Below are 27,769 nucleotides of genomic sequence, written 5' to 3'. Positions count from 1 at the left end.
CTCCTGCGCTGATTCAATGTCCCACCATTAGATCAGTATGCCGTCTGTCACAGGAGGCGGGACGTTGTTACTGTGGCCTGTGCAATTCGCTGCTATATGGGAGGAGAGGAGGAGGACTGGGGAATTTTTTTTTTTTTTAGCAAATTACCATTTGTTTAACTGTTACGTTTTTTTTTGTTTTGTTTTTTTTTTTTTTTTGTTTTTTTTAGCAAATCTGATTGTTCAATTTTTACCCAACTTGTCTTTCTGAATTAATGTTTCTTATTTATTTTCATTTCAGCTTTTACTTGGCTGAGATCTCAATGGCTTTGGGACATTTGCATCAAAAAGGAATAATATATCGTGATCTGAAACCAGAGAACATCATGCTAAATCATCAAGGTTTGCCTATAAAACAATAAAATTACATCTTTGGCTTTTCCTCATTAAATTGTAACCAAAGGCAGACTTCTTTGTTTTCACTCTCTGTTTTGTCCTGTTTATCGTCGAAAGTGAAAATAAAAGAAAATCCCAAATTTTGGGTTAACATCAGAGCAATAATAGAGGGGAAGTCTTCTAGTGGGGACATTGGTTCTGCTGACACACCAGGATTCCTTCACTTTGGAAGGATTTTCCCTGACTACTTGTTTTGATACTGGTTCAGGAAGTGCAAGGAAGTCTCCCCAATGGGAGATACACGGTAAAGCCAAAAAAAAACAGGTGTTTTGCCTTTTGTGACACTTTATTCACCTTGATTAAGTTATTTCTTACACACAGCATAGGCATTCTTAGAATTACAGAATGAGACTTGGCAGAGCCAAGAGCTGCTGATTGACAGTAAGTGCTCTCTGCTCGGGGAGCTGTGAGAACCGAGCCATCGGCGATATTCAATCGTTTCTCAGTGTAGAGGCATCGGGGGGCAGATGTAGCATCGGACCAATGCTGCATTCACCTAGTTAAGCATGATACTGGGGGGAAAGAAAAAAAAAAAACATACTTCTCTTTGAAGCAATTCAGATGACTAAAATACGACTAAAACCAAACTGGCATTTTAGTCAAAACACTATGACTAAAATGAAATTTTAGGCTCTTCACTGCCTAAGTCTTAAAGGGGTTGTAAACCCTCGTGTTTTTTCCCCTTAATGCATCCCCTCCCTTTTACTTACCTGAGCCTGTTTGTTCTTGCAGGGGAGACGCACTCTTCCTCTCTGCCCGTTGTCTCGGTTCTTGATTGGATAGATTGATAGCAGCGCAGCCATTGGCTCCCTCTGCTGTCAATCAAATCCAATGGCGCCGGGGCCGAGTCCTACATTCTCTGTGAATGTACACAGATGCAGGACTCGGGAGCGCGCCCGCACGGGTGTCCATCTTAGGAGAGCCTTCTCCAACATGGACACTCGATGCAGGGAGAAGCTACTGGCGCTGCCGGGGCAACCCCAAAAGTCAAGGATCGGGGCCAATCTTTGCAAAACGAACTGCACAGTGGAGGTAAGTATGACATGTTTGTTCTGTTTTTTTACAAAAAAAAAAAGAGGGTTTACAACCCCTTTTTAAGTTTCCGACTAAAAACCGCAGTAATCGAATGCAGAGGCAAATATTTATATGATAAAGATACATTTATATATTTTTACAGATACAACCGGCCCTTTGAGGGCAACCATAATGCTGATGCGGCCCACAATGAAATTGAGTTAGACACTTCTGCCCTAGAGAATAAAATTGTGGTAGTTACAATTTTTTATGTCACACGATATTACCGCAAAGATTTCCGTTAAAAACACATTAGTGTTAATTTTAGGGGGAACAAAAATGCAATAAATTACCCATTTTTTTGGTAAAATATAAAAGCCGAGGTTGCACTGAGTAAATGGATACCTAACATGTCAAACCTTAAATTTGCATGCACCTGTGGAATGGTGACTAACTTCAGTACCCTATATTTTCTATAGGCGGTGCTTTAAAAGCCCCATATAAGTCATCAGTTTAGTGTTATAAGGGTCTTCTGGTTTTAGAATCATTACACTCATTCCGGCTTGTGTGGCGATACGTAACGTGTATCGCAATCAACATTTGTTGTTTACATTTGGAGGTGGGGGGAATGTGCTTGGGTGTAACTCTGTTTTACAATTTAAAAAAAATATATATTTTATTTGTACTTTGTCTTGAGTTTTTTTTTTTTTTTTTTTCAGTTTCTCCACATAAAGAAAAAAATTTCAATGGCTTTTGAATAAAACAAGTATGCAATAACTGTTGTTCAGCATTAATGTCTGGTAAAAGTGGCGGCTGGCTCCTATTTACATGCATGAATACTTTTATTACTTTGGGATTTTTTTTTAAATGATTTTGATATTATTACTAAAAAAATCAAAGCAGTTACTTTCTGTGTTCTGTCCTAAGGCTGTAGTTTCTTCAACTGTTTTTTTTTTTTTTTTTTTTTCCTTTTGTAGGGCATGTGAAATTAACAGACTTTGGCCTTTGTAAGGAATCCATTCACGATGGCACAGTCACTCATACATTTTGTGGGACAATAGAATACATGTGAGTCAAGCTTTTAGCTTTGAGTTTAACATTGCTGCATTTTATATTTCTTTTATACTAATACTTTTTGGTTTAGGCCCCTTTCACACCAGTGGACCGATCGGGTCCGCCTGTCCGTTTTTCAGGTGGACCTGATCATGCCACCCATTGTTCTCTATGGGGCAGCGGATGTCCGCGGACATGTGTCCACTATCACCCGCCAGCATCCAATTCCCTAAAAATAGACTGGGATCTGTTCCCAATACGTCCGGCAGGTTGGATCGGATGACAATCGGATGGAAACGAATAGGCAGTCCTTTTCCATACGAGCACCCCATAGAGAACAGCGGGCTGTGTCTGTGCCTGCATAGCGGAGCGGACACTGATCTGTGGTCCGCCTGCTCAGCAGAGAGATGCCCCCTGCTGAGCAGGCGTATCTGATTGGATGGATTCCCTTCCGTCTGAAAGGGGCCTTACACATAGGGGTCTATTTTTTTTTAATGTTTTCACACAAGATTCACACAGCTTTCAAGATTTTTCTAGTTGAATTCAATTGGACTTTTGTTTGAAAACAATTCAAAATAAACTCCCCATTGTTTGCAATCTATAAGGCCCCTTTCACACGGGCGGATGGAATTGTGCTTTTAGCTGCGGGACAGATGAAGTTATCTACTGCAGCTAAATGCACACAATGCTTTCCTATGGCCCCATTCACACACTGCATTTAGCAACGGTTTCGTTACATGCAGTTTTGTGCAGATAGAAAAAATAAAGTTGACTGCGACCAGGAACGATTTAGTGCAGCTATCTGCAGATTACTGCAGGTAATCGCAGTGTACTATTTCTCCTGCAGATAGCAGCGGCAACAAGGAAAGAAAAACAGGAAGCACATCAGAAATGGCAAGAATGTTCCAAACGCAGCCGCATGTAAACGCAGCTAATCGCAATGTGCAAGTGAACGCTGTGCCAGGATTCTATGAATTTCAAAATAACAAAACATGCTTTTAACAGCGGCAGAACAGCCGCCCGTGTGAAAGGGGCCTTAAGTTTGTTTTTCTCTCCTCCTTTTTGTTTTTAGGGCTCCTGAAATTTTAATGAGAAGTGGTCATAATCGTGCAGTTGATTGGTGGAGTTTGGGAGCCCTGATGTATGACATGCTAACTGGAGCAGTACGTATCTTGTCTTCATAACGGATTTCTGTGCTTTTTACCACATTATTCTAATTTAAAATTCTAATGTTTTCAGATTATCCAATTTTACAAAAAAAAAATAATAATTGCTCAGTAAAGTTTTTTTTTTTTTTGTTCTAATCTTCTGTATTTTGAAATAATTCCCAAGGAATGTTAAACTACTAGTTATAAAAAAAATTTATTGTGGATTTTGCATCACAAAATGTAAGAATTGTTTTTGTTTCTTTTATTGTAAACAAATGCCTCCTTGTCTTTTCACAGCCACCTTTTACTGGTGAAAACAGAAAAAAGACCATTGACAAAATCCTAAAGTGTAAGCTAAACTTACCCCCCTACCTCACACAAGAAGCCAGGGACTTACTTAAAAAGGTATGTAGCCAAAGGTGTTGAAAACCTCTACGCTCCTTCCCTCCTCAGTATAAGCAGAGAGTCACCCAATCTGTGAAGCTACTCTAGAACCTTAACCTTTCCTCACTAATGATATATAAATTGTGAACCCGATAACTATACTAGATTATACACAAGATTCTGAAGCTCCTTTCTACCCCCTCCTGGTCCTTCCTCATCTTTCTATATCAAAATGTGTCCAGTCCTCCTTCCCTGTTGTCCTACCTCTATTTCTCTCTTCTTTTTCCTCCTCTTCTTTGAGACCAAAAAGAATGTGGAGCCACTGCTCCATCCCACAGTTGCACATGTAGATAATCACTACACAAATACAGTTATGCTCAAAATTTTGCATCGCCTTGGAGAATTGGTAATACAGTATATAGTATGTACCATTTTTAAAGAAAACATGAGTGAGCAGGCAAAACACATTTCTTTTATTATGGGATTTATACTTAACTGTAGGTCATAACAGAATGGCCCAATCCTAAAACAAATCGTGGCAACAAGTAAACTGATGAAATTTTCCCTGTTCAAAAGTCTGCATCCCCTTAGCTTTGAATATTGTGCATTTCCCCTTTTAAAATTGACAGCGTGCAGTCTTTTGTAATGGATGTCTGAGGTCCCAAATTCTTGCAGATTGTATAGCTGCCTATTCTTGGCAAAATTCTACCAGGTCATGCAAAATCTTTGGTCGTCTTGCATGAACCACACACTTAAAGCGGAGTTCCGCCAAAAAAAAAAATTAATTTAGCAGCTACAAAAAGTGTAGCTGCTTACTTTTAATAATCGGACACTCACCTGTCTCACGGTCCAGTGATGCGGGCGTATGAAGCTTAAAAGTAAGCGTATTAAGGCAGGCCTATTTTGCTTAAGGGCTGACAAGAAAACTATCGTCCCAGAAGAAGGCAAGGAGATCTTGGTTGGAGATGTTTCCGAGACTGCTGACCCTTACAAGTGCTTTGTGGAAATGCTACCACCAAACGACTGCTGATATGCCCTCTATTACTGCTGCTATGAGACAAAGGAGCGCAAGAAAGAGGAGCTAATCTTTATATTCTGGGCACCTGATTGTGCTCCATTGAAAAGCAAAATGATATATGCCAGTTCTAAAGATGCAATCAAGAAGAAATTTACAGGCATCAAACATGAATATTGGGTAAACTGCCGTGCTGAAATAAAGGATCATAGTTGCCTTGCTGAAAGACGTGGAGGTAGCAACATCTCTGTAATCTGTCGAAGGATTGCCCTTGTGAAGACCTCATTGCCTCACCTCCCAGTGTCCATAATCCCTGACAGTGTCTCCTGTTCCCAGTCCCTGAAAGCCTTCTTGAAGAGAAGAAACGTTCATTCTACAGGCAGCCTTCTAGAAGCCATTTACCTGCATACATGAATCCAGTATAGTTTTTTGAAAGTTATTTTATTTTGATTTACAGAGGTAGCTTTCTTTCTAGCCACATTTTCTGTCCTTTTTCTGTATTTGTCGAGTTATTTTGCCAAATGCAGCCTGGCGTTTATTCCACACTCCCACATTCCTGTATCTACAAGACAATTTGGCTTTGACCTAGATGACCAAAATATTTGGATCAAACTGCTGCCCCTAGCACTTTGTGGCTGAAAATATTTTTACCTTTATGTAGTGATGGCTTCATTGTGCTGTTGTGTAACTTGAGTGCACCTCAATATTCCACTTTCAATACTCCTTATGTTATCTGGCATCTGCAAGGTAAATTAGTATTTTTTGCTGAATGTAACTTAAGACTACAACCTTTTTTTAACTTGTAAACATAGCACACCTGTTTGCCGCAACCCAGCATTCCATATTTCATTTTAAAAATGGATGGCCACATTTAGTATATTTTGCCAATTTTCCTCAATGATGCTGTGACCCTCATCTGTTTTTGGGGTCTTATGGATGGGTTGTAGACATTTAGGTGGCTGAAGCCTTTCTCTTCACCTCTACAGTTCTTCCCATCAAAATTACATGTTCATTGCATTCTCAACTGCCTTTTGTTTTGCGTTACTAATATGGAAGTCATTTTGGCAGATAAGCATTAATAAAATAACAAGATCTCCCCAGAGTGGCTTGATGATATTAAGGTTAGGCGACTGTGAAGACCAGAACCTTCACCTTTTTCTGCTGTAACCACTGGAGGGTCAACTTGGCCTTGTGCTTGGGGGTCATTGTCTTGCAGGAAAGTCAAAAAGCCTCCCGTGCACAGCTTTCGTGAAGAAGAATGCAAATTATCTTCCAGTACTTATGATAACATGCTGCATTCATCTTGCCATTGATTTTCACAAGATTCCCTGTGCCTTTAGACCACCATGAGGTGCTTCTCCGGGCTCTTCCGTGCCATCGGGGGCCCGGAGAAAGAATCGGCCGGCACTGGATGAGGGCGATGGAGATTTCTGGTGACCAGATGGTATGACGTCACGCTCGGGTACCCGGAAATAAACAAAGCCGCATTCGCGGCTGTCAGCATGAGATCGGTGAATTTTTTTTTTTTCCGATCTCATGCTTTCCAGCCTGGAGGAGAGATGTGGGGTCATATTGACCCCACATCTCTTCATAAAGAGGAACTGTCACATAGATTCCTATTACATGGGATGTTTACATTCCTTGTAATAAGAATAAAAGTGATCAAAATAATTAAGTTAAATAAAATTTTAAAAAATTTAAAATTCCCCTGTCCTCAGAAGCGAGCGCACACATAAGTCCTGCCCACATATGTAAACGCCCCTCAAACCACACATGTGAGGTATCGCCACTTGCGTTAGAGCGTGTGCAACAATTCTAGCACTAGACCTCCTCTGTAACTCTAAACTGATAACCTGTAAAAAAAATTTAAAGCATCGCCTATGAAGATTTTTAAGTAATGAAGTTTGGCGCCATTCCATGATTGTGCGCAATTTTAAAGGGTGACATGTTAGGTATCCATTTACTCGGCGTAACATCATCTTTCACATCATGCAAAAAAATTGGGCTAACTTTACTGTTTTGTTATTTTTTAATTCATGAAACCGTTTTTTTTTTCCAAAAAAAAGGAGTTTGAAAAATTATTGTGCAAATACCGTGTGAGATAAAAAGTTGCAATGACCGCCATTTTATTCCCTAGTGTGTCTGCTAAAAAAAAATATATAATGTTTGGGGGTTCTGAGTAATTTTCTATAAAAAAAATTATGATTTTTACATGAAGGAGAGAAGTGGCAGAATAGGCCCGGTATTGAAGTGGTGAAAACTCTTAGGGGAGTTGAGAGGAGATAGCCATAAAAGCAAACCCTTTGTGTGGGAAAGTAAAAAGTTGATAGTTTTCCTTTTCTTTCTATTCTGTTGATAAGCTTGTTTGCATTTTTTGAACAATTCTATATGTTCAAGCAGAGCAACTGTGTTGCAAGATGTAAGTGTTCTTTAATGCCAAATCATTAATAATGTATTGAATGGGAAAAGTTATGTAGCTATTCACTTGGTCTACAGACCTATTCACTAAGACTATATTAGAGCAGCGGTAACCCATAGCAGCCAGCCTTTTTCTAATTTGGGGGTGAGTTTTGTTTATAAAATAAAGCACTCTTTTTGCCACTATTACTTTTGAATAAGTCTATTTAAACTAGTAATTGATAAGTCTGTGTGACATAGATGTGTGTTCATTTTTATTCTTTCCTTAGCTGCTAAAAAGAAACGCCGCTTCTCGTCTTGGAGCAGGAGCTGCAGATGCTGGGGATGTACAGGTATGTTTAACACTATCCCTTATCTCTAGTTTCTAAATGTAACAGTTGTCCAACTCTATACATGGGTGGATCGGGCTTACTACTAGAATTTATTTTAATGAGACCACGAATCTTAAAATGATCTGTTATTTGCTTAAAGCTGTATTAAACCCAAAAATGTATTATATTGCAACTTACCAACGTCACAATGGGAGGAGACAAGCTGTTGCGCTGCTCAGCAGGAAGCGACGCATGATCTTGCCTTGGGCAGAACTTCACTTTCTAGCCTTCTGCGCTGTGCACATTCCAGGCATGGAAAATTAGCAAGCAAACTTTCTCAGCCAATAGCAGAATCCAGGAGAAATGGGCTCTTCATCCAGACGTGTTTTGCAGAGATTTGTCTATGCTGGGGGATGCCATATGTAGATTTCTTGGCTTCCAGATTCAACAACAAACTGGACATGTTTGTGTCCCAAACCAGGTGCTATCAGATGTTTGGTGCCTTCTTGGTATCAGTTTTTCCTAATCTATGCTTTCCTTCTACTTCATTCTGTTGCACAGGATAAGGGCGGTGGCCAAGAAGGATTGTGTTATGCCGACTACATAAATCTCTCTTTAGACGAGCCATGGGCTCTCAATATTGGCCAGATTTGCTGTTACAGGGTCTGATCTTCCATGCTGCTTTACAGCCACTGACTGTGATGGCATGTCTGTTGCAGCCCAAGCCCTGAGACACAGGGATGTTTGATTCTGTAATTCATTCTCTTCTCTAAGCTAGAAAGCCAGCCTCCAGGAAGATATACCATTGTACATGGAAGGCTTATTCCTCCTGGTGTGAAGCTTGTGAGTTTAGTCTGCAACAGTACATCGTGGGGCACATTTTTGCTCTTCTCCAATCTGATGTTCAGATGTCCCTGGATCTTTAGTACAAACAAGGGACAGATATCGGCTTTGTCTGTTTTGGTTTCGAAGACCAATTGGATTTCATCCTTTGGTTAAAGGCTTTGTGCAAGGCGGTGCATGAATGGTTCAACCTGTACAGTCGTTATTTCCTCCTTGGGACTTTACCTTGGTCTTTTCTGTTTTGCAGACTTCTCCCTTTGAATTTTCCTTGTTACACCTTACGCTCAAGGTTTCCTTCTGCGAATACCTTGGCTCACATGGTCTTGTAGTTGGCCGCCTTTCCTGCAAGGAACCTTTCTTCGTTCTGTACCAAGATAAGATGGTGTTGAGGCCTTGATCCTCTGTTCTACCAAAGGTAGTTTCTTAGTTCCACCAGAATCAGGACATTGTATTGTCATCTTTTTTTTTTTTTTTTTTGTCTTGATCCTAAGCAAAATGTCTTTGAATGTTCAGCCACTTTGCTAAAACCTCTAAAGCTGTTTAATTGAAGTCTTCAGCTTTGTTTTGACAGACTGATTACCTTTTTCTGTTGCCTGTGAGTCCCTGCAAGGGTCATGCTGCTTCTTAATTAGAGGTCGACCAATATGGGTTTTTCTCTGGCTGATGCCGATATTTAGAAATCGCGATGGCCGATATGTGATGCCGATTTTTTTTTTTGGGCTGATATATTAGGCCGATTTTGTTTTTTTTGTTTTTTCCCCTTCGTCTCATAAAATCTAACAGTTAGACCCCTTTCACACTGGTGCGTTTTTCAGGTGCTTTTGGTCTAAAAATAGCGCCTGTAAAGTGCCTGTAAAACGGCTCCCCTGCAGTCTCAGTGTGAAAGCCCGAGTGCTTTCACACTGAGGCGATGCGCTGGCAGGATGTTAAAAAAAAGTCCTGCAAGCGGCATCTTTGGAGCGGTGTATACCGCTCCTCCAGCACTCCTGCCCATTGAAATGAATGCGCACCGCTGCCGAAGCGTCTGCAAAGCGTTTTGGCAGCTGCGATTCAGGGGCGCATTTAACCCCTTCCTCGGCTGCTAGCTGGGTTGTAAGCGCCCTGCTAGCAGCCGAATAGCGCCGCTAAAATGACGGTAAAGCACCGCTAAAACGAGCAGCGTTTTACCATCAACGCATGCCTGCTTCAGTGTGAAAGCAACCTTAAGTGATACAGAAAATTTTTTACATTTAAACATTTATTAAACACAACAAACCTCCAATCAGTTCACTTGTATGTAGAATTTAGATAAAATAAAAAAAAACTATATCTTAAATATTAAATACACAAAAACAGGTAATCAAAACTTTTGGATGAAAAAAAATGGGCTAACTTTACTGCTTAGTTTTTTTTTAAATTTATTAGTGTATTTTTTCAAAAAATATTGCGTTTAAAAGACCGCTGCGCAAATACCGTGTGACATAAAATATTGCAACAACCGCTATTTTATTCCCTAGGGTCTCTGCTAAAAAATATATATATATATATATAATGTTTGGGGGTTCTAAGTGATTTTCTAGCAGAAAATACAGGATTTTTACTTGTAAGCAACAAGTGTCAGAAAAGATTTAGTCTTTAAATGGTTAAACTGAGAGCTCCTACACATGGAGCTCAGTTCATTCATAAGTGTAAACATTGTATCCTTCAGGTTCTTTTTATCAGATTTGGCAGGCTGCCCAGAGGAGGAGAAGTCTCTTCACAGAAGTTTTCAGGCAACTTGTATTGACTTCTATTACAGAAGTCATTTGCAAGTCCGCTGATATCGGCCTTTTTTCATTCGGCCGATGCCGATTAAGTAAAAAACACCAAATATCGGCTGATATATCGGTCGACCTCTATTCTTAATCCACTTTTCTAGGTGGACTTTTTGGCTATTTTTCTGGCCTTTTGTATGAAGAGCAATGTTCTGAGTTTTCTCAATCAAGGCCCATTCTACCATGAGTGTTGGTACTCCCTGGGCTATTCAGCATCAAGCTTCTGTTGAAGTTTGTAAGGATGTTACCTAGTCTTCTCTTTACATGTTTACCAAGCTCTGCCATATAGAGGTTTATGCCTCTGTGGACACTTTTGGTTTTGGGTGAAAGTTCCTGCAGGTGGTTTTATAGTGGTGTTCCCCTGTTCTGTTTCTGGATTGGCCATGTTTTGGCCTTGCTACTGTGTTGCCTACCTCCTCATGTTCAGTGCTTTGGGACCTCACATGTAAACTTGAATATCAACTCCTTTCTGTTGTGCTATGTACAAAGAAATTAGGATTTTTGATTTACCTGTAAAAACTTTTTCTTGGTGTAAAGCTTGTCTGAGTTTCTTATGGCTTGCAACAAAAGTGCAGCTTAGCTGAGTTTGCATTCCCCTGAAGGTGGCGACATAACCCAAGTAGTGAAGACTAGGAACTCCTCTGTCTCGTGTGATGTATACCAAGCAAAGGAGTTTAGATGTAAACCAAAAATCCAAATTTTCTAAACTTTTAATATGTTTCCCTATGCTCTTTGTTTTTTATTTTTTCCACTTTATTGCTATTACAGGAGGACACTGTTTTTTGCTAGTGTTTTTAGGGAATGTACCCTTTTTTCCTCCTATGGAAATGTTTCCAAACTATTTTAATTTTTTCTTCGAATGCCACTTCTATCAGCACCCAATTGCTTATTACTTTAAAACTGACTAGCACTTTCCAGATTTGTTACTCTTAGTATCTGTATCCTGACCCTCGCTACAAGGGGTCTGACCCTGTAATATTGCAGGACTGGTCTGTAATGTTTTGTGTACTCGATCCTATGTTCGGTACTCACCTTGGCACCTAGTGGAAAAAATGTAATTAGCAGTAGGGTGCTATACAGGTTCACTGCTGTGGTCCATTTCTGTGGTACACAGACCCTGAAGACCCCTTCGGGGTATGTTCACCATGCAGTTTGGTTCCCTGCAAGTATGGTAAGACGGTGTTTCCTTGTATTTGACATGGGTGTTGGTCATGGAGAGTACGCAAACCTATTCACAGTTCCCTTACCAAATGGGCACACGTGAGTGGATTGAAGTTTGCCTGTGTACCTTGGTATCCTAACTATTGCACAATGATTGGTTTTTTTTCTCTTATCCGCCTGTTAAATGAGATCTGTTTATGCTTCTCACATTGGTTGTGAACAGAAGCAAAAGAAACATTGTTACTATAAATGTCAATGAGCACCTTAATTAAGCAAGTGTTTTTAAACAGCTTTGCTAGTGGGACCGGATCAAAGCTTTATACCAATCGGATTCTACACTTGTATAATTGATCCTTCTGAATACATCCCTATATATTTATCTTTATGTTGATTTTTTTTTTATGTGGATTTTTTTACACATTTGGTGGCACTAATTTTTTAATAATTTTTTATAATTTTACACTATTTTGATTGCTGGATTTTTTAGGAAATTTTACTCACCGCTGGATTTATTTGAGTATTTATATTTATTTATTTTTATTCATATATATTCATTTTTTTGCACATTGTGAAGCGCTTCAAATATCATTATTTATTCTTTTTAAGTGACTCTGAAAACACTCTTTTGATAGCAGCCTCACTTGGTTTTATGTGTAATTATCAGCTATTTAGCATCACAGCGCTTTGTGTTTTATATATTCTATGTTCGGTACTCACCTTGGCACCTAGTGGAACAAATGTAATTAGCAGTAGGGTGCTATACAGGTTCACTGCTGTGGTCCATTTCTATGGTACACAGACCCTGAAGACCCCTTCGGGGTATGTTCACCATGCAGTTTGGTTCCCTGCAAGTATGGTAAGACGGTGTTTCCTTGTATTTGAGTCTTGTTTTTACATGGGTGTTGGTCATGGAGAGTACGCAAACCTATTCACAGTTCCCTTACCAAATGGAGGTGTTCACCCCATTTTAGACCTTAAATTCCTAAATTTAAATTGGTCATCACTTTTCTCTGATTAGGCAAATTTCTGGCATCCGTGTACATCTAAGTTGCCTATCTTCACATTCTCAGCTTTCCTGCACACTGATTTCTATGATTTGCTGATGGGGACCAACATTTTCAATATGTCGTCCTGCTATTTTGAGTGAGTCTCCTGTTCAGCAAAAGTCTTTACAAGCGTACTGGCTTTGGTGCAATCTCAGGGCATCCATGTCAGAGTACCTGAACGTTTAAAATGTAATCGTCGGGGGCGTGGCCTGGAGCGGCATGAAATAGGACGCCGATAGACAGAGCTCCGCCGGCCTTTAATCCTAATATAATATCCTGAGACCGCTAAACAGTGATTACCAACCCACAACTTACCGCCACCGAGCCGGTAACCCGCCAGGACCATGTCGCCAACGAAGAAGGCAGCGGCTGCAAAGCTGAGACAATTCCGTCGGCAAGACACAGACTCCCCCCTCCGTCTCAGCAGAGTGAAGGGCAATATTCCCCTAGGAAACAAAATGGTAGCCGTTTACCCAGATTTTTCTGCAGAGGTGCAGCGGAAGCGGTGTACATTCATGGAAGTTAAGAGGCACCTGCACACAAAGAACATCAAATACGCAATGCTTTTCTCAGCTCCGCGTAGAGAGAGAGGATAAGGCTCATTTCTTTGAGGATCCGGAGACCGCTATCGTTCGACTGGAGCGGAGAGAAGCTCACAGATAAGTTCTTCTAATATTCCTCTTCGTCCCTTAGTTAATGCGTGGCCCCTCGGGGTCTCCCTCCTTACTATATCCCGACTATCCACATGGAATAACTTAAAATCCGAAACTCTTTATAAAATTTGCAGGATGGGTGGCCGGTTTCCCTTCCTCACCCCTTTTTCATCTAGTATCCTGCGATATTGGAGGATTGACCACTAGATCCGCACTGGCCAGGCCTGTTTCTAAATGTACTTTCTGAGCAGGCGTTCTCTAACGAGCAGCACAGTTACACACCCCCCTTGGAGGCCCTGACATGCCGCAACCCGTGAGACTCTCACCCGAACACTACAAACATAATTTCTCTGACGGACTCCCTATCGCCCCCAGTCCTGGTGACACACCTTATAGATACTTACCTCTAATCTGGAAAAGTTAGGTCCACATTTTCAACCGACGGAGTGAACTTATGTCTTAAGGTACTCACCAAGTGAGGTGAGTCGAGTTCTGAAATGTGCAACGGTACACAGCGTATCTTCGCCCCATGTACCACAGTTCACCACCTGAAACGGAACGCACAGAATGTGGCTGCGCTGTATGTACTACTCAAGGTTACTGAGCTTACTACTATCCTGAATACAGTGACTGCCTTTCAAATACTGCTATGATATAACCTTTTTTCCGCAGGTTGGACAATGTTTATGCCCTGTTGGCAGTTTGGGAATAAAGCTCGCACCAGTCTTGAAAGGTGCAGGGCGGGGTGGGGGGATGGGGGTTTTGGAATTGTACAAGCTACACTATTACCCAATGTCAATCGTAGATACTTGTCATCATATTAATCCCATGGTGTTATTGGTAATGGTCCCACAGTATAATATTTGTGTTGGCGTGCTGGGAGATGGGGGGGCCTGAGTCCTGGAGTTCAATACCACTTATGTACACCTAGATGTCCAAGTTGAAATTTCTCACGTGGAATATCCGTGGCATTAGAGAACCCATAAAGAGATTGGCTGTGTTTTCACTTCTTAAGAAACAAAGAGCAGATGTGGTGGCTCTGGTGGAAACACATGCCGAGGGTCTTGCACATAGAGTACTCAAGAGGCCGTGGATTGGATGGGCTTTCCATTCAACGCACACCACACTTTCAAGGGGAGTCTCACTCTTAATTGCCAAAAATACTCATTTCGAGCTCCAGGACTCAGTGATCGACCCATTGGGTAGATATGTTCTTTTAAAAGCTAAAATTCACGGGGATCTGATTCTCCTTATGGCATTCTATGTCCCACCACCATTTAACACGGCTGTTATTGCCGCTGGGTTTGACTTTATGACTCTACATCCTAACATCCCGGCTGTATGGTTAGGCGACTTTAATAATATTCTAGACCCAGCCCTAGACAGACTTAGCACCTCATCAGCCGAACCAGCGACATCACACCCCACAAGATTCGCTAGGCTTCTATCAGACTTTAACCTAGTAGATACATGGAGAACCAGGAATCCTACAACTAGGCAATTCTCCTGTTTCTCCACATCACACCACGCTATGTCACGTATAGACCTTATATTAGTCTCCAAAATGCTCCTTCCCAGATTGTCAGATGCAGGCTTCTCTCCTAGATCCCTTTCGGATCACGGTCTCTACTGGGCCATACTTACAGTCCCTCACAATCGCCCGCCGGCGACGTGGAGGTTGAACCCCTTCTGGTTGACTATACTGCCGGAAGACGATGACCTTTTGACGGAATGGGGAAATTATTTTCTAATTAACAAAGGTTCTGCCTCGGTTCAGCTGGTGTGGGAAGCTTATAAGAAACATGCCCGTATGATCCTGACCAATAGAATCAACAAACTCAAAAGAGTGTCAGAGTCAGTAATAGTTAAGGCGGAGGATAGCTTCCTAGATTCAGAGAAAGCGTTTCTTGAGGCCTCCACTGCTGATAGAGCAGATAACCTTAAACTATGCTCAAGGGCATTGACCCAGTTGCACTACGAAAAATCCAAACGAAAACTTTTTTTCCATAGACAACGGTCGTTCGAGCACGGGGAGCGCGCGGGGAGACTGCTAGCTTACCTAGTGCATAGTGAGGATAGGCCCCCTGTGGTGATCTCGTTGCATTCACCTGACGGAGTCATAGAAACAGAACCACACAGAGTAGCGGACCTCTTTAGAGCATTTTTTAGTAAGCTCTATACATCAACAGCCCCGACAGATACCTCCTTAATAGAATCATTTCTGGGAGAATTGACAATTCCCCAGCTATCCGTAGAACAGGTCGAGGAATTGGAGGCCCCATTAACAATAGACGAGATATCTGGGGCTCTGGCGGCACTCCTCGGCTCCAAATCCCCGGGCTCGGATGGCTTACCGGTGGAGTTCTACTCCACCTACTCGGAAATATTGATCCCTAGATTACTACAGTTGTACGAGGCCATATTTAAAGACTTCAAATTGCCAGCGTCCATGAGAGAAGCCACCATAGTATTGATTCCCAAGCCAGGGAAGGATCCACTCTTCCCCGAGTCATACCGCCCTACATCTCTACTCCAAGTGGATATCAAAATACTTTCAAAAATATTGGCTATCCGCCTCAATAAAGTAGTCCTCTCCCTAATACATAGTGATCAGGCAGGATTTATGCCAGATAGAAATACGTCCTTCAACCTCAGGAGATTATTCATAAACCTGCAGGCCACCCATGAAAATGTAGGGTCAAGAGTAATTGTTGCTCTGGACACAGCCAAAGCGTTTGACTCGGTGGAGTGGGGATATTTATGGAGGTGCTTGAACAGGTTTGGCTTCAGCCCCAAATTTATAAAATGGGTGCAACTTTTGTATCAATCCCCATCGGCGAGGGTACTGGCGAACGGGTGGCCATCTGAGCAATTCTCGCTATCCAGGGGCACGAGGCAGGGGTGCCCTCTGTCGCCTCTGCTATACGCCCTGGCGGCAGAGCCCCTAGCCATAGCCATCCGGGCACACCCGGGGATAAAGGGGCTTCGTAGGGGGGACGTGATAGAAAAGATCAGTACATATGCAGACGATACCCTACTATACCTTGATGACTCAGAAAACTCCCTACCTCTCACACTAGACCTAATAGAACGGTTCGGCAAATTCTCCGGCCTCAGGATAAACTGGGACAAGTCCCAGATATTACCCCTCGACAGCTTCCCGCAGCCCAAAGACAGAGCAATGCTGCCCCTACAGAGAGTAGATACTATCAAATACTTAGGTGTACGGACTACAAGGGACCCAGCTGATTATGAGGCACTCAACATAGCTCCATTGTTTGCAATGCTTAAACACAAAACACAGGTGTGGGCTCGCCTCCCACTGGGGGTGATGGGATGAATAAACCTAGTCAAAATGGTCCTCCTACCTAAAATACTATACATGGTCTGGCACTCGCCAATATACTTGGTGCTTAGACATTTCAAATCAATGGAAGTTATTATGAAGCCATTTATATGGGGTAATAATAGACATAAAATCTCCTGGCAAAAACTTAAAAATCCCACAGACTTAGCGGGAATGGCTTTGCCAGACTTTAATGCCTATTACATTGCAGCACAGCTGTCCCAAATCTTTCACGTTGATAAGATAGAGATTTCTGCACTTTTTATGCCCTAGATCAGTGGTTCTCAACTCCAGTCCTCAGGACCCACCAACAGGCCAGGTTTGCAAGATAGCTGAAATACATCGCAGGTGATATCATTTGCTGCTCAGTGATTGCAGTATTCTAGTCTGCAACTCCCCAAGGTAATACTTAAAATCTGGCCTGTTGGTGGGTCCCGAGGACTGGAGTTGAGAACCACTGCCCTAGATGGTCCCAGTTGTCACAAGACCCGCTGGTTGCAATAACGGGGCGAACCACTTGGGAAGACAGAAATGCTAATCGTAAATCATTACTGTACCATTACGCTAAGATTTGGAACTTAGCCATGGATAGATTCCATTTGCCAGCAATAAACGAATTTACTCCCCTGTGGCACAACATGAATCTCCCAGACTTTAAATTAATCCCTGACAGCGAGGTGTGGAGCTCCAGAGGGATCATCTACATGCTATACATTACCCATAATGGCAGGCTAAAAACCTTCGATAGATTGAAAACGGAGTTTACACTACCAAATCAGATGTTTTTCCAGTACCTGCAACTGCGTCACGCCTTCCACTCACAGTTCCCGTTGGGTGAAATTAATCCTGTTAACAACCCATTAATGGAGGCACTGAAATGCCCTGACCCGAAAAAACAAATCTCTCAATTTTATATAATGCTGGCGCTGCCGCAGGCAACTACGTCGGCTTATGCCCTGAAATCAAGATGGGAGGGAGAAGTAGGTACACTGGCAGATGACGAATGGAGTGACGCTCTAGATACATGTAAATTAGTGTCTCCTAAACTGTCCGACCGATTAACTCAAATATTTCTGATACATAGAGCATACCTCACGCCACTTAGGTTATCAAAATACAAGAGCAATCAATCAACCCTATGCCCAATGTGCAATCAAGCCACCGGCACCTTCTTCCATTTACTGTGGAAGTGCCCCCAGATCCAGGCGTACTGGACACAGGTGGTGCGCTTCCTCCATGACACCATGGGCTCACCTGTAACACTCCAACCCAAGCTTTGCCTCTTGGGAATTCTATCAGACCCAGAGATAAATACATTCAAAAAGATATTCATACATGAAACACTTTTTTCTGCACGAAAGGTAATCGCTAGAGTATGGATGAGGCCTACTCCTCCAGAGTTTATACATTGGATAGCGGAAGTCAACAACACATTGCCCTATAAGAAACTGGTTTACCTACATAGAGGTTGCCCCCTCAAATATGACCAAATATGGGACAAATGGGCTCAGTCACCAGACACTTGCACATGAGAAAAATAAGGCAATGGGGTGCTTCAGGGGCCAGAGTTTCCTTACACCACACTTGCAGAGTCGCTGCAGTGAGGACCGGCCAATTTAGTGAGATATGAATAATCAGCTATTGTATGTATACTATGGGAAAAATGCGGCAAGACATGGGTCATAATACTGTACACGACTTTATCTGTATATTTTGAGAACTGTTTTTTGGTGTTTACCTTGTACACTAAACTTTTCTTCTTGTTCAATAAACTTACGTTTAATTAAAAAAAAAAAAATGTAATCGTCAGTGGCAACTTCAGTACTGACTTCACCTTTGAAGTGAAATTTCACAACCTTGCTTTCCTGGCCACCACCCAGGTTCTAAGTTGAAATATACACTGACAGTGGCTGAAGATTCTTCAGCCACTGTCTATTTTCCAACATTGAAAGGACAATTCAATTCTTTCCAACTTTTATATGAGTGAACAACTTCAAAAAGTCTGCCTTCCTATTGTTTAGAGTATTTGGGTCATGACCCAGGCAAAAATGTTCCTTTTTCAGGCAAAGATTGTTTCCATGAGTTCCAATTACTAGACTCTCAGGCAAACCATGACTCGTTTCTGCGTGAAGGTTCCAGCCTCGAGTTAGTGTCCTTTGAGGCATTACCCTTTGCACAGTTCCTCTCAAGATGCTTGCAGATCAACATTCTTACAACAGTAAACAGGCAGATCCTTTCTTTGGATCGCCCACTGCTGCTGTCTAGCCAGACAGAAGTCTCCCTGGCATGGTGGATTTCCAACTCACCATTGGAATCTGGGAAACCATTCTTCCTTCTCCCTGAAAGGTGGTAATACCTGACACAAACCCTGACGGGCTGGGCAGGTTCTACAATTCCCAAACTGGTCCCCAAAGGAGACTCTACCGATTTACTTGTGTACCGATTGACTTGTCTATCGATTGACTTGTGTACAACCAGCCTGTCAGGTTTTTCCAGAATGATCAGTACCGACGGCTATACCGGGCAATGCTGATCATTGTATTCTGCCAGTAAGGAAAGCTTCCCACCGGCAGAACACAATAGCTCTGCGGGAGTTATTCCCCCTTCTACCTCTAATGTGTGGATGAAGGAATGAGCTTTTTTTTCTTTTCTTTTTGTTTTTTTTTTTTTTCTTTTTTCAACAGAAAGGCTAAATGAAAAAAATGTGTCATTTTCGGACTACCTTACTCTCAGACATGGTCACCCAGTCACGGTGCATTTGGACAATGCTTTGGCTGTGGCATACATAAACCATCAAAAGGATACTAGAAGGTTGGGTAGCTCTGAAAGAAGCAAGCCTGATTCTCTCCTGGGTGGAGAGACACATTCCAAATCTCTGCTTTCTACATATCAGGAGTGGAAAATTAGCACACAGACTTCCAGAGTTGCTAACACCTGGAGTAGTGGGTTGTCCGTTTGGAGATCTTCCTCATCATCTGTCAGAAATGGGGCAACACCCGATGTGGACATCATGGCCTCCAAATTAGCCAGGATTGTGACAAGGTCCAGGGACATCCTGGCTCCTGAAGTGGATGCCCTAGTGATTCTTTGGTTCATGTTCAGACTCGTGTGAGAGCATTCTTCCTCGAATACTCTGCAAGATTGAGAGAGAATGGTTTTTGATGGTCCTCATCGCCCCAAAATTGGCCCAGGAGGCCTGGAAAGGAGCCTTGGCCTCTTTCAAAAAGGCCACACCTCCTGTCACAAATTTCTGTTAAATCTTGCTTTTCAGATGCTGTGTTTAACGGCAAGGCTGTTGAAACCCTGGTCCTAAATGATAGGGGCATTTCTGAGTTTCATTCCCACCTTATGCAGAGCGGAAAAAAACTACCTCTCATGGAAACTTCCATAGTATCTGGAAGGCACTAGACATCTCAACCCCCCAGATGTATTGTGTCCCTTGCAATCTGTAATTTTATAGCAAAAGTGCAGATTTTAACATGTGAAAAAAATTGCTTTGGAGGAGAGCTGGTTAAAAAGATTTTCCATTTTATGAAAGCTTACCTGTACATATCATATCATATCCTATCATATCCAGAGTACATGTACTAAGGTTCCCAGAAATCTTTTGCTGTCTGCAATATGAGCAACAAATGACCATTGACAATACAACTTGTGAACTGTTGACATCAGCATTTGGGGATTAATAGGGCCTGGTATGGTTTTAAGTTTGTAATATAGAAGTCATAAATAAGCCGATGCACATACACAAAACAGCTGTGCCAATTTAGGAAATCCCAGATTAAAACAAGTTCTCTGGGGTTGTGGTACTAATGTGGGGAGAAGTAGAAAGTTGTGAGTTCTATGATTGGTATTCACTGAATTTGGGTAATTTATTACATATATTCTGGGCTGCAAATGGCATATGTGAATGTTAAAATGTGTTCCAGCTATCGTTTTTAATAATATGCAAGAAATGTGTTATTTAAAATATATGAATATTTGGGCTATTCTTGTAGACTGTGTTCATTTTTGCTATGTGTTTTTCAGGCTCACCCATTTTTTAGGCACATCAGCTGGGAAGATCTTTTGGCCCGTAAGGTGGAGCCTCCCTTTAAACCGCTTTTGGTGTGTATGAATATTTTTTAGTCTTATAAAAAGTAGAGAATCCTGTTGGGAATAAAGGTTACCGCTCAACTTGATCAATTTTAACAACTGCACTGTTTCTTTGAATAAAAGAATGTAAAAAGGTAATGCATATATATGTGTGTGTGTGTGTGTATATATGTATATATAATTTATATATATATATATATATATATATATATATATATATATATATATATATATATAATGTATATATATATATATATATATATATACACTTTAAGGGAGAAGTACTCGGGCACATAAAGTTCTGTTGCTGCCTTTACGAGATTAGACACCGGCAAACAATAGCCGTAAGGACAGCCCACTATAACTCACACATGTTTTTTTTGCTAGTGTCATAAGAGAAGGAACTACTTCTCTCCTCCTGAGAGAAGAAAAATGTTTTACTTTTCTTTCTACTAGCAGCTTTCTGCAGTTGCTGCGGAGCCACTGGGGCCCATTTTTTGCAGCTTCCAAATCAGCTAATACTCAACTTGGTGCTGAAGTCTGTACCAGGACACTTTTTAAAAATTTGGCATTGCAGAATTACTGCCCATGCACCTCCCTGAGTCTGCGCATCCTCCTTCTGGTTGTTCATACAGTGTATACATGCACAATTTTGGACTACATGTGCAGACTGGCTTACTCTCTCCTGCCACCTGCGCAGCTACTCCAGGAACTTGATTCTCCAGCACGTGATCGGACTCCCTGCTGCCTTCAGTGACTAGTCAAATGGCATAAACCCTTTTTACTCTTGCAGTCTTGTGAGTACCCCTTGGGGCAATCTCACTTGCAGGCTTACTATAGCAGACTTTGGGGGGGGGGTTGGGGGTGTCGGCAGCCCTGCTGGTTCTTGACGGCTTGCAGTCTGTTAACAATTTTGGGGTTGTTTGCAGCATACCCTGTAGGGGTCCTGAGTGATACCCTCCTCAGAGGCCTCTTTTGCCCCTTCAGGCATGGCTCCCTTCTTTTAATCAAGAGAGAAGATTTCTGCTGCTATGTCTGAATTAACGGGGAAAATGTCAGCCATGTTGTCTGTCTCAGAACCTAGGGGCAGCAAGAGAAGCACCTACACCCTCTGATTTTTCTCTAGCTGCTTACATTTGGCTCAGGATGAGAATTGTACTTTGTACGTTTTGAAGACTTGATACTCGGAGACTCTGTCTAATAACAAATCTCCTATACTAAAAGTTAGTTCATCTTTACCAAAAAAACTGCAGATAAGGGTGTCTGTAGATAAAAACAAACTGTGCAGCTCTGACTAAAGTTGAATAATGCTCTTGCTATAGGTGTAGGCCATTTACATATCTCATGAAGCCTGACTGAAATACTTCCTGGGATGTTGCTTAGTGAGGCCTAGTCCTTACTGTTAACCCCCACATCACAGGAGTGAATGCCCAAACGCTGAGCTCCGAGAGCATGTAAGGGAGTTGAATCTGAGAAAATTCTCACTCGTGCGATGGTGAAGGTGAGCATTAACAACATCCCTGAGGTGGGGGGAGAGAGAGAGAGAGACCCCCTTCTGCCGTATGACTAATCAAATCTTTTACCTGATGGATAATCGCCTCCTGTGTTCGTTTTTTCTTTTTTTTTCTATCGGGATCATGGTTGTAGCTTCAACCATGATCCTGGTATAACCATCTCAATATGAGCCTGTGTTTATACAGTGGGTATAGAAAAGAATCGCCCCCTTTTAAATCACATTTCATTGCTTTGCAGCCTAAAATGAAGACCGTTTGTTTTATCCAGCTGTAATTTACTTAGTGCAACTTATAACATCCAAGTGAAAGATGATACACCAACATGTCAGAAGAAAAAAAAAAATCAAAAACAGAATCCCTGAATTGGAAAAAGGATCAACCCCTTTAATGACCATATTTTGTTGAACCATCGTTTGCTTTAATTACAGCCTTTAGTCTGTTGGGATATGTCTCTACTAACTTTGCACATCTAGATTTTGTAATATTTGCCCACTCTTTGCCTAACTGCTCAAGTTCAGTTAAATTTGGTGACCATTTGTGGACTGCAGTTTTCAATTCACTCCACAAATTTTAAAAGGGGTTTAAGTCTGGGCTCTGACTGACTAAGCCATGCACATTTACCTTTTTCTCCTTCAACCAATGTGTGGTAATTTTTGCTGTGTGTTTTGGGTCATTGTCATGTTGGAAGGTAAACCTTTTTCCCATTGACAACTTTCTGGTAGAGGGCAGCAGATTTCCCTCAAGAAATTGATGTTTTTTTGCCCCATCCATTTTTCCTTCTATCCTGACAAGTTCTCCAGTCCTTGCTGCAGAGAAACATCCCCATACAAGGTCATTACCACCTCAATGCTTTACTGTAGGAATGGTGTTATTTGGATGGTGAGCTGTATTGGATTTCTGCCAGACATCGTTTGATATTGGGACCAAATAATTAATTTTTAGTCTCATCTGACCATAACACCTTTTTTCCATGTGGCCTCAGAATCTTCAAGGTGCGTTTTGGGGTAGTGGCTTTTTTCTTGAAACCCTCCCATACAAGCCACATTTGTGGAGAATTTGAGATATTGTTGTAACATGCACACAATGACCACTCTGTCATAAATTCCTGCGACTGCTTCAGAGTTGCTGTAGACCTTTTGGTAGCCTTTTTCCAACTCGGTGATTCAGTTTTTTGTGTTTTTTTTTTTATTTTTGTACGTATTGAGGAGGTTGAAGGTCGTGCAGGATGTTGCACGCATTGTTTATTTCTTTTGTACGTTCTCTAGCGTCTCTTAGAGCTAAACCTGGTTCTATCCGTTCTTCATAAAGCACCCTTTAAGCCTATTAAGCATGTTCTTAGTTTACTCACAAGGTTGCCTTTCTCATCACCATCACTTCTGCAAGGCAAGTCTCTGGGTTGGCAGACTTAACCTTTAACGTACTCCTATCTTATGCTTCACACAGACGCGATTGTTTTGAGGTCCAAGGCCTCTTTCCTTTCCAGGATGATTTCTTCTACCTTTACCAGCACATGGTTTTACCATCTGTCCTGCTCCAAGGCATCCTAAGGAGATTTGACTCCGTTGTCTGGTTAGTGCTGTTTGAGTCTATCTCTGAGCTACAGCTTCCTGATTGTTCTTCCTGATTGTTCTTCCTGATTGTTCTTCCTGATTGTTCTTCCTGATTGTTCTTCCTGATTGTTCTTCCTGATTGTTCTTCCTGATTGTTCTTCCTGATTGTCTCTGTATGGGACAGTCTGTTTTTCATTCCACTATCACCAAATGGATTCAACAGCTCATCATTGGAACTTGAGACCTCGGGGGAAAGGTTCCCTTGTCAAGGTGCACTCCACCAGATCAGTTAGTACATTGTGGGCTTTTCCGCATCAGGCTTTTGTTTTAGATCTTCGAGGCTTCCATCTAGTCTTCTTTTCGCGCTATATGCCTGCTTGAGTCATACGGTTCTTCAGGCAACTTGGTTAGCTGTTGAACCACCCTGCAAGGGGTCAAACACGCCTTGCACCCTGTGCAAACATTCCCTCCTAGGGATCGTCAGAGAATCTTGGTGGCTCAAATGATGAAAGTTATCCAAAGCAGGTAGGTACTCCTTCAAGGAGTTAAAAATGAAACCACTCCACCCCGGCTAGCATTGAACTCAGGATTAATTAAATTTTAAAAGCACTAAAAATGACATGACAGTCTCAGTAGTAGTAGTCCACCGCCAGGCTCCACCTCTACTAGTTTCACCACCTCCCACGTGGCTTTATCTGGAAGATGAAAACACCTATATTGTTTTTTACTGATTTCTGTAGGAGCACATTAGTGACAGCTGCAGTAAAAAGTTATCACTATTATATGTTTTTCTAAGTTTCACATTTCACACCATATTAGCGCGCAACTACCTCCATTTTCATTTGGTTAGCTGTTGAGCCCCCTCTGTTAACCTGTTGGTTTTTGTGAGCCTTTTAGCCTTTGCTGTGTTACCTATCCCAAGACTGCTTATGGAATTCCCTATATACCTGAATACTGACGCTGTGTCCTGCAATTATACAGTTAAAAAGATTTTTGACTTCCCATAAAATCTTTTTCTTGGAGTACATTATGGAACACGGGTCCCTCCCCATTGTTTGATCCACTGCTACTATTACTTGCTACAACACTGGGAATTCTGGTAGTGGGAGGGATTATACTGAAATTTTTTTCTTTATTGGGTATGTTTTATAGCAGAAAGTAAAAAAAAAAAAAAAAAATGTATATATATTTTCTTTGAATTGTCGGGTTTTTCTTTGTTTATAGCGCAAATATTAAAAACTGCAGAGGTGATTAAATACCACCAAAAGAAAACTATTGGGGGGGAAACATACATTTTATTTGGTTACAGCGACGCACGCCCACGCGATTGTCAGTCAAAGTAACGCAGTGCCGTATGTCAAAAAATATCCTGGTAATGGGGGGGGAGGGGGTGTAGATCTTCTGAAGGTTAAGTGGTTAAAGGTGTCAGAAATTCAGAGCTGCCTGTGCTCTGTCTGTTACTCCAAATAGTCTTTTTAGGTGTCCTTTTCATATCATGGTACAAAGTCAATTCGCGCCTATGCTTTACAGATAAAGAAAGTGGGATTGTTTGAGCAGTTTAGCTTAAGAAACTGGGTTGGGCTAATTTCACAAAAATGCTGTGTATTGTCAGCCCTTGATAGAGTGCATTTCTGGAAGTGCAGTAGTTATTTGTCTGTACTTGCAGGGTATTTAAAAGGGATAAAACATTGCCTTGATATATGCTTGAACGCCAAAAAAATCTTAGACACAAATGAATGCATGAACACATTGCTAAAGATAAATTTTTTTTTTTTTTTTTAACCACTTGCCGACCGGGCCATAGCCGAAAGACGGCTGCAGCGCGGTCGGCTAGTTCTGGGTGGACGTCCGTGGGACGTCCTCCCAGAATACTGCTCTCGCGCGCCCCCTGGGGCGCGCACCCGAGAACTTCCGTGACCGCCGGGTCCAGAGGACCCGGCGCATCACGGATCACGGTAAGCGGCCGCTGATCGCGGCCGTTTACCATGTGATCGCTCCGTCAAATGACGGAGCGATCACATGTCAACAGACCGGCGTCATGTCATTACGCCGGTTCCTCCCGCCCCTCTCTGTACCGATCGGTACAGTGCGAGGGGAGAGGGGGAGGGATCGGATGGCAGCACCGCTGTGGGCTGTATGTGTAGTGCTCACAGCGGTGCTCAGTGACAAATACAGTCACATCCATCCATCCCTCCATGCTCAGCCATCCCTGCAATATGCCCAGCAATACTCTGCATAATACTCTGCATAATACCCTGCAATACTCTGCATAATACCCCGCAATACTCTGCATAATACCCTGCAATACTCTGCATAATACCCCGCAATACTCTGCATAATACCCTGCAATACTCTGCATAATACCCGCAATACTCTGCATAATACCCCGAAATACTCTGCATAATACCCTGCAATACTCTGCATAATACCCCGCAATACTCTGCATAATACCCCGCAATACTCTGCATAATACCCCGCAATACTCTGCATAATACCCCGCAATACTCTGCATAATACCCTGCAATACTCTGCATAATACCCTGCAATACTCTGCATAATACCCTGCAATACTCTGCATAATACCCTGCAATACTCTGCATAATACCCTGCAATACTCTGCATAATACCCCGCAATACTCTGCATAATACCCCGCAATACTCTGCATAATACCCCGCAATACTCTGCATAATACCCCGCAATACTCTGCATAATACCCCGCAATACTCTGCATAATACCCCGCAATACTCTGCATAATACCCCGAAATACTCTGCATAATACCCCGAAATACTCTGCATAATACCCCGAAATACTCTGCATAATACCCTGCAATACTCTGCATAATACCCTGCAATACTCTGCATAATACCCTGCAATACTCTGCATAATACCCTGCAATACTCTGCATAATACCCTGCAATACTCTGCATAATACCCTGCAATACTCTGCATAATACCCTGCAATACTCTGCATAATACCCTGCAATACTCTGCATAATACCCTGCAATACTCTGCATAATACCCTGCAATACTCTGCATAATACCCCGAAATACTCTGCATAATACCCCGAAATACTCTGCATAATACCCCGAAATACTCTGCATAATACATACAATACTCTGCATAATATCCCGAAATACTCTGCATAATACCCCGCAATACTCTGCATAATACCCCGCAATACTCTGCATAATACCCCGCAATACTCTGCATAATACCCCGCAATACTCTGCATAATACCCCGAAATACTCTGCATAATACCCCGAAATACTCTGCATAATACCCTGCAATACTCTGCATAATACCCTGCAATACTCTGCATAATACCCTGCAATACTCTGCATAATACCCTGCAATACTCTGCATAATACCCTGCAATACTCTGCATAATACCCCGCAATACTCTGCATAATACCCCGCAATACTCTGCATAATACCCCGCAATACTCTGCATAATACCCCGCAATACTCTGCATAATACCCCGCAATACTCTGCATAATACCCCGCAATACTCTGCATAATACCCCGCAATACTCTGCATAATACCCCGCAATACTCTGCATAATACCCCGAAATACTCTGCATAATACCCTGCAATACTCTGCATAATACCCTGCAATACTCTGCATAATACCCTGCAATACTCTGCATAATACCCTGCAATACTCTGCATAATACCCTGCAATACTCTGCATAATACCCTGCAATACTCTGCATAATACCCTGCAATACTCTGCATAATACCCTGCAATACTCTGCATAATACCCTGCAATACTCTGCATAATACCCCGAAATACTCTGCATAATACCCCGAAATACTCTGCATAATACCCCGAAATACTCTGCATAATACATACAATACTCTGCATAATATCCCGAAATACTCTGCATAATACCCCGCAATACTCTGCATAATACCCCGCAATACTCTGCATAATACCCCGCAATACTCTGCATAATACCCCGCAATACTCTGCATAATACC

The 27,769-nt window shown here is 41.9% G+C and overlaps 1 protein-coding gene across 2 annotated transcripts in view; it reads left to right on the top strand.

Annotated features, from left to right (window-relative positions):
- Positions 1 to 27,769, top strand: part of RPS6KB1 (ribosomal protein S6 kinase B1) — an 80,057-nt gene that overhangs the window by 40,106 nt on the left and 12,182 nt on the right. For both annotated transcript variants that reach the window (XM_073615262.1, XM_073615263.1), the window contains exons 7-12: positions 281 to 381; positions 2,427 to 2,517; positions 3,575 to 3,665; positions 3,948 to 4,055; positions 7,737 to 7,799; positions 20,650 to 20,727. In XM_073615262.1, coding sequence (XP_073471363.1) covers positions 281 to 381; positions 2,427 to 2,517; positions 3,575 to 3,665; positions 3,948 to 4,055; positions 7,737 to 7,799; positions 20,650 to 20,727 — 532 coding nt within the window. The remainder of the gene's footprint in view (positions 1 to 280; positions 382 to 2,426; positions 2,518 to 3,574; positions 3,666 to 3,947; positions 4,056 to 7,736; positions 7,800 to 20,649; positions 20,728 to 27,769) is intronic.

Source organism: Aquarana catesbeiana, linkage group LG02 (genome assembly GCF_042186555.1).
Source record: "Aquarana catesbeiana isolate 2022-GZ linkage group LG02, ASM4218655v1, whole genome shotgun sequence".
In the NCBI taxonomy this organism is placed as follows: Eukaryota; Metazoa; Chordata; class Amphibia; order Anura; family Ranidae; genus Aquarana; species Aquarana catesbeiana.
This window is presented reverse-complemented; position numbering and strand designations above follow the sequence as displayed.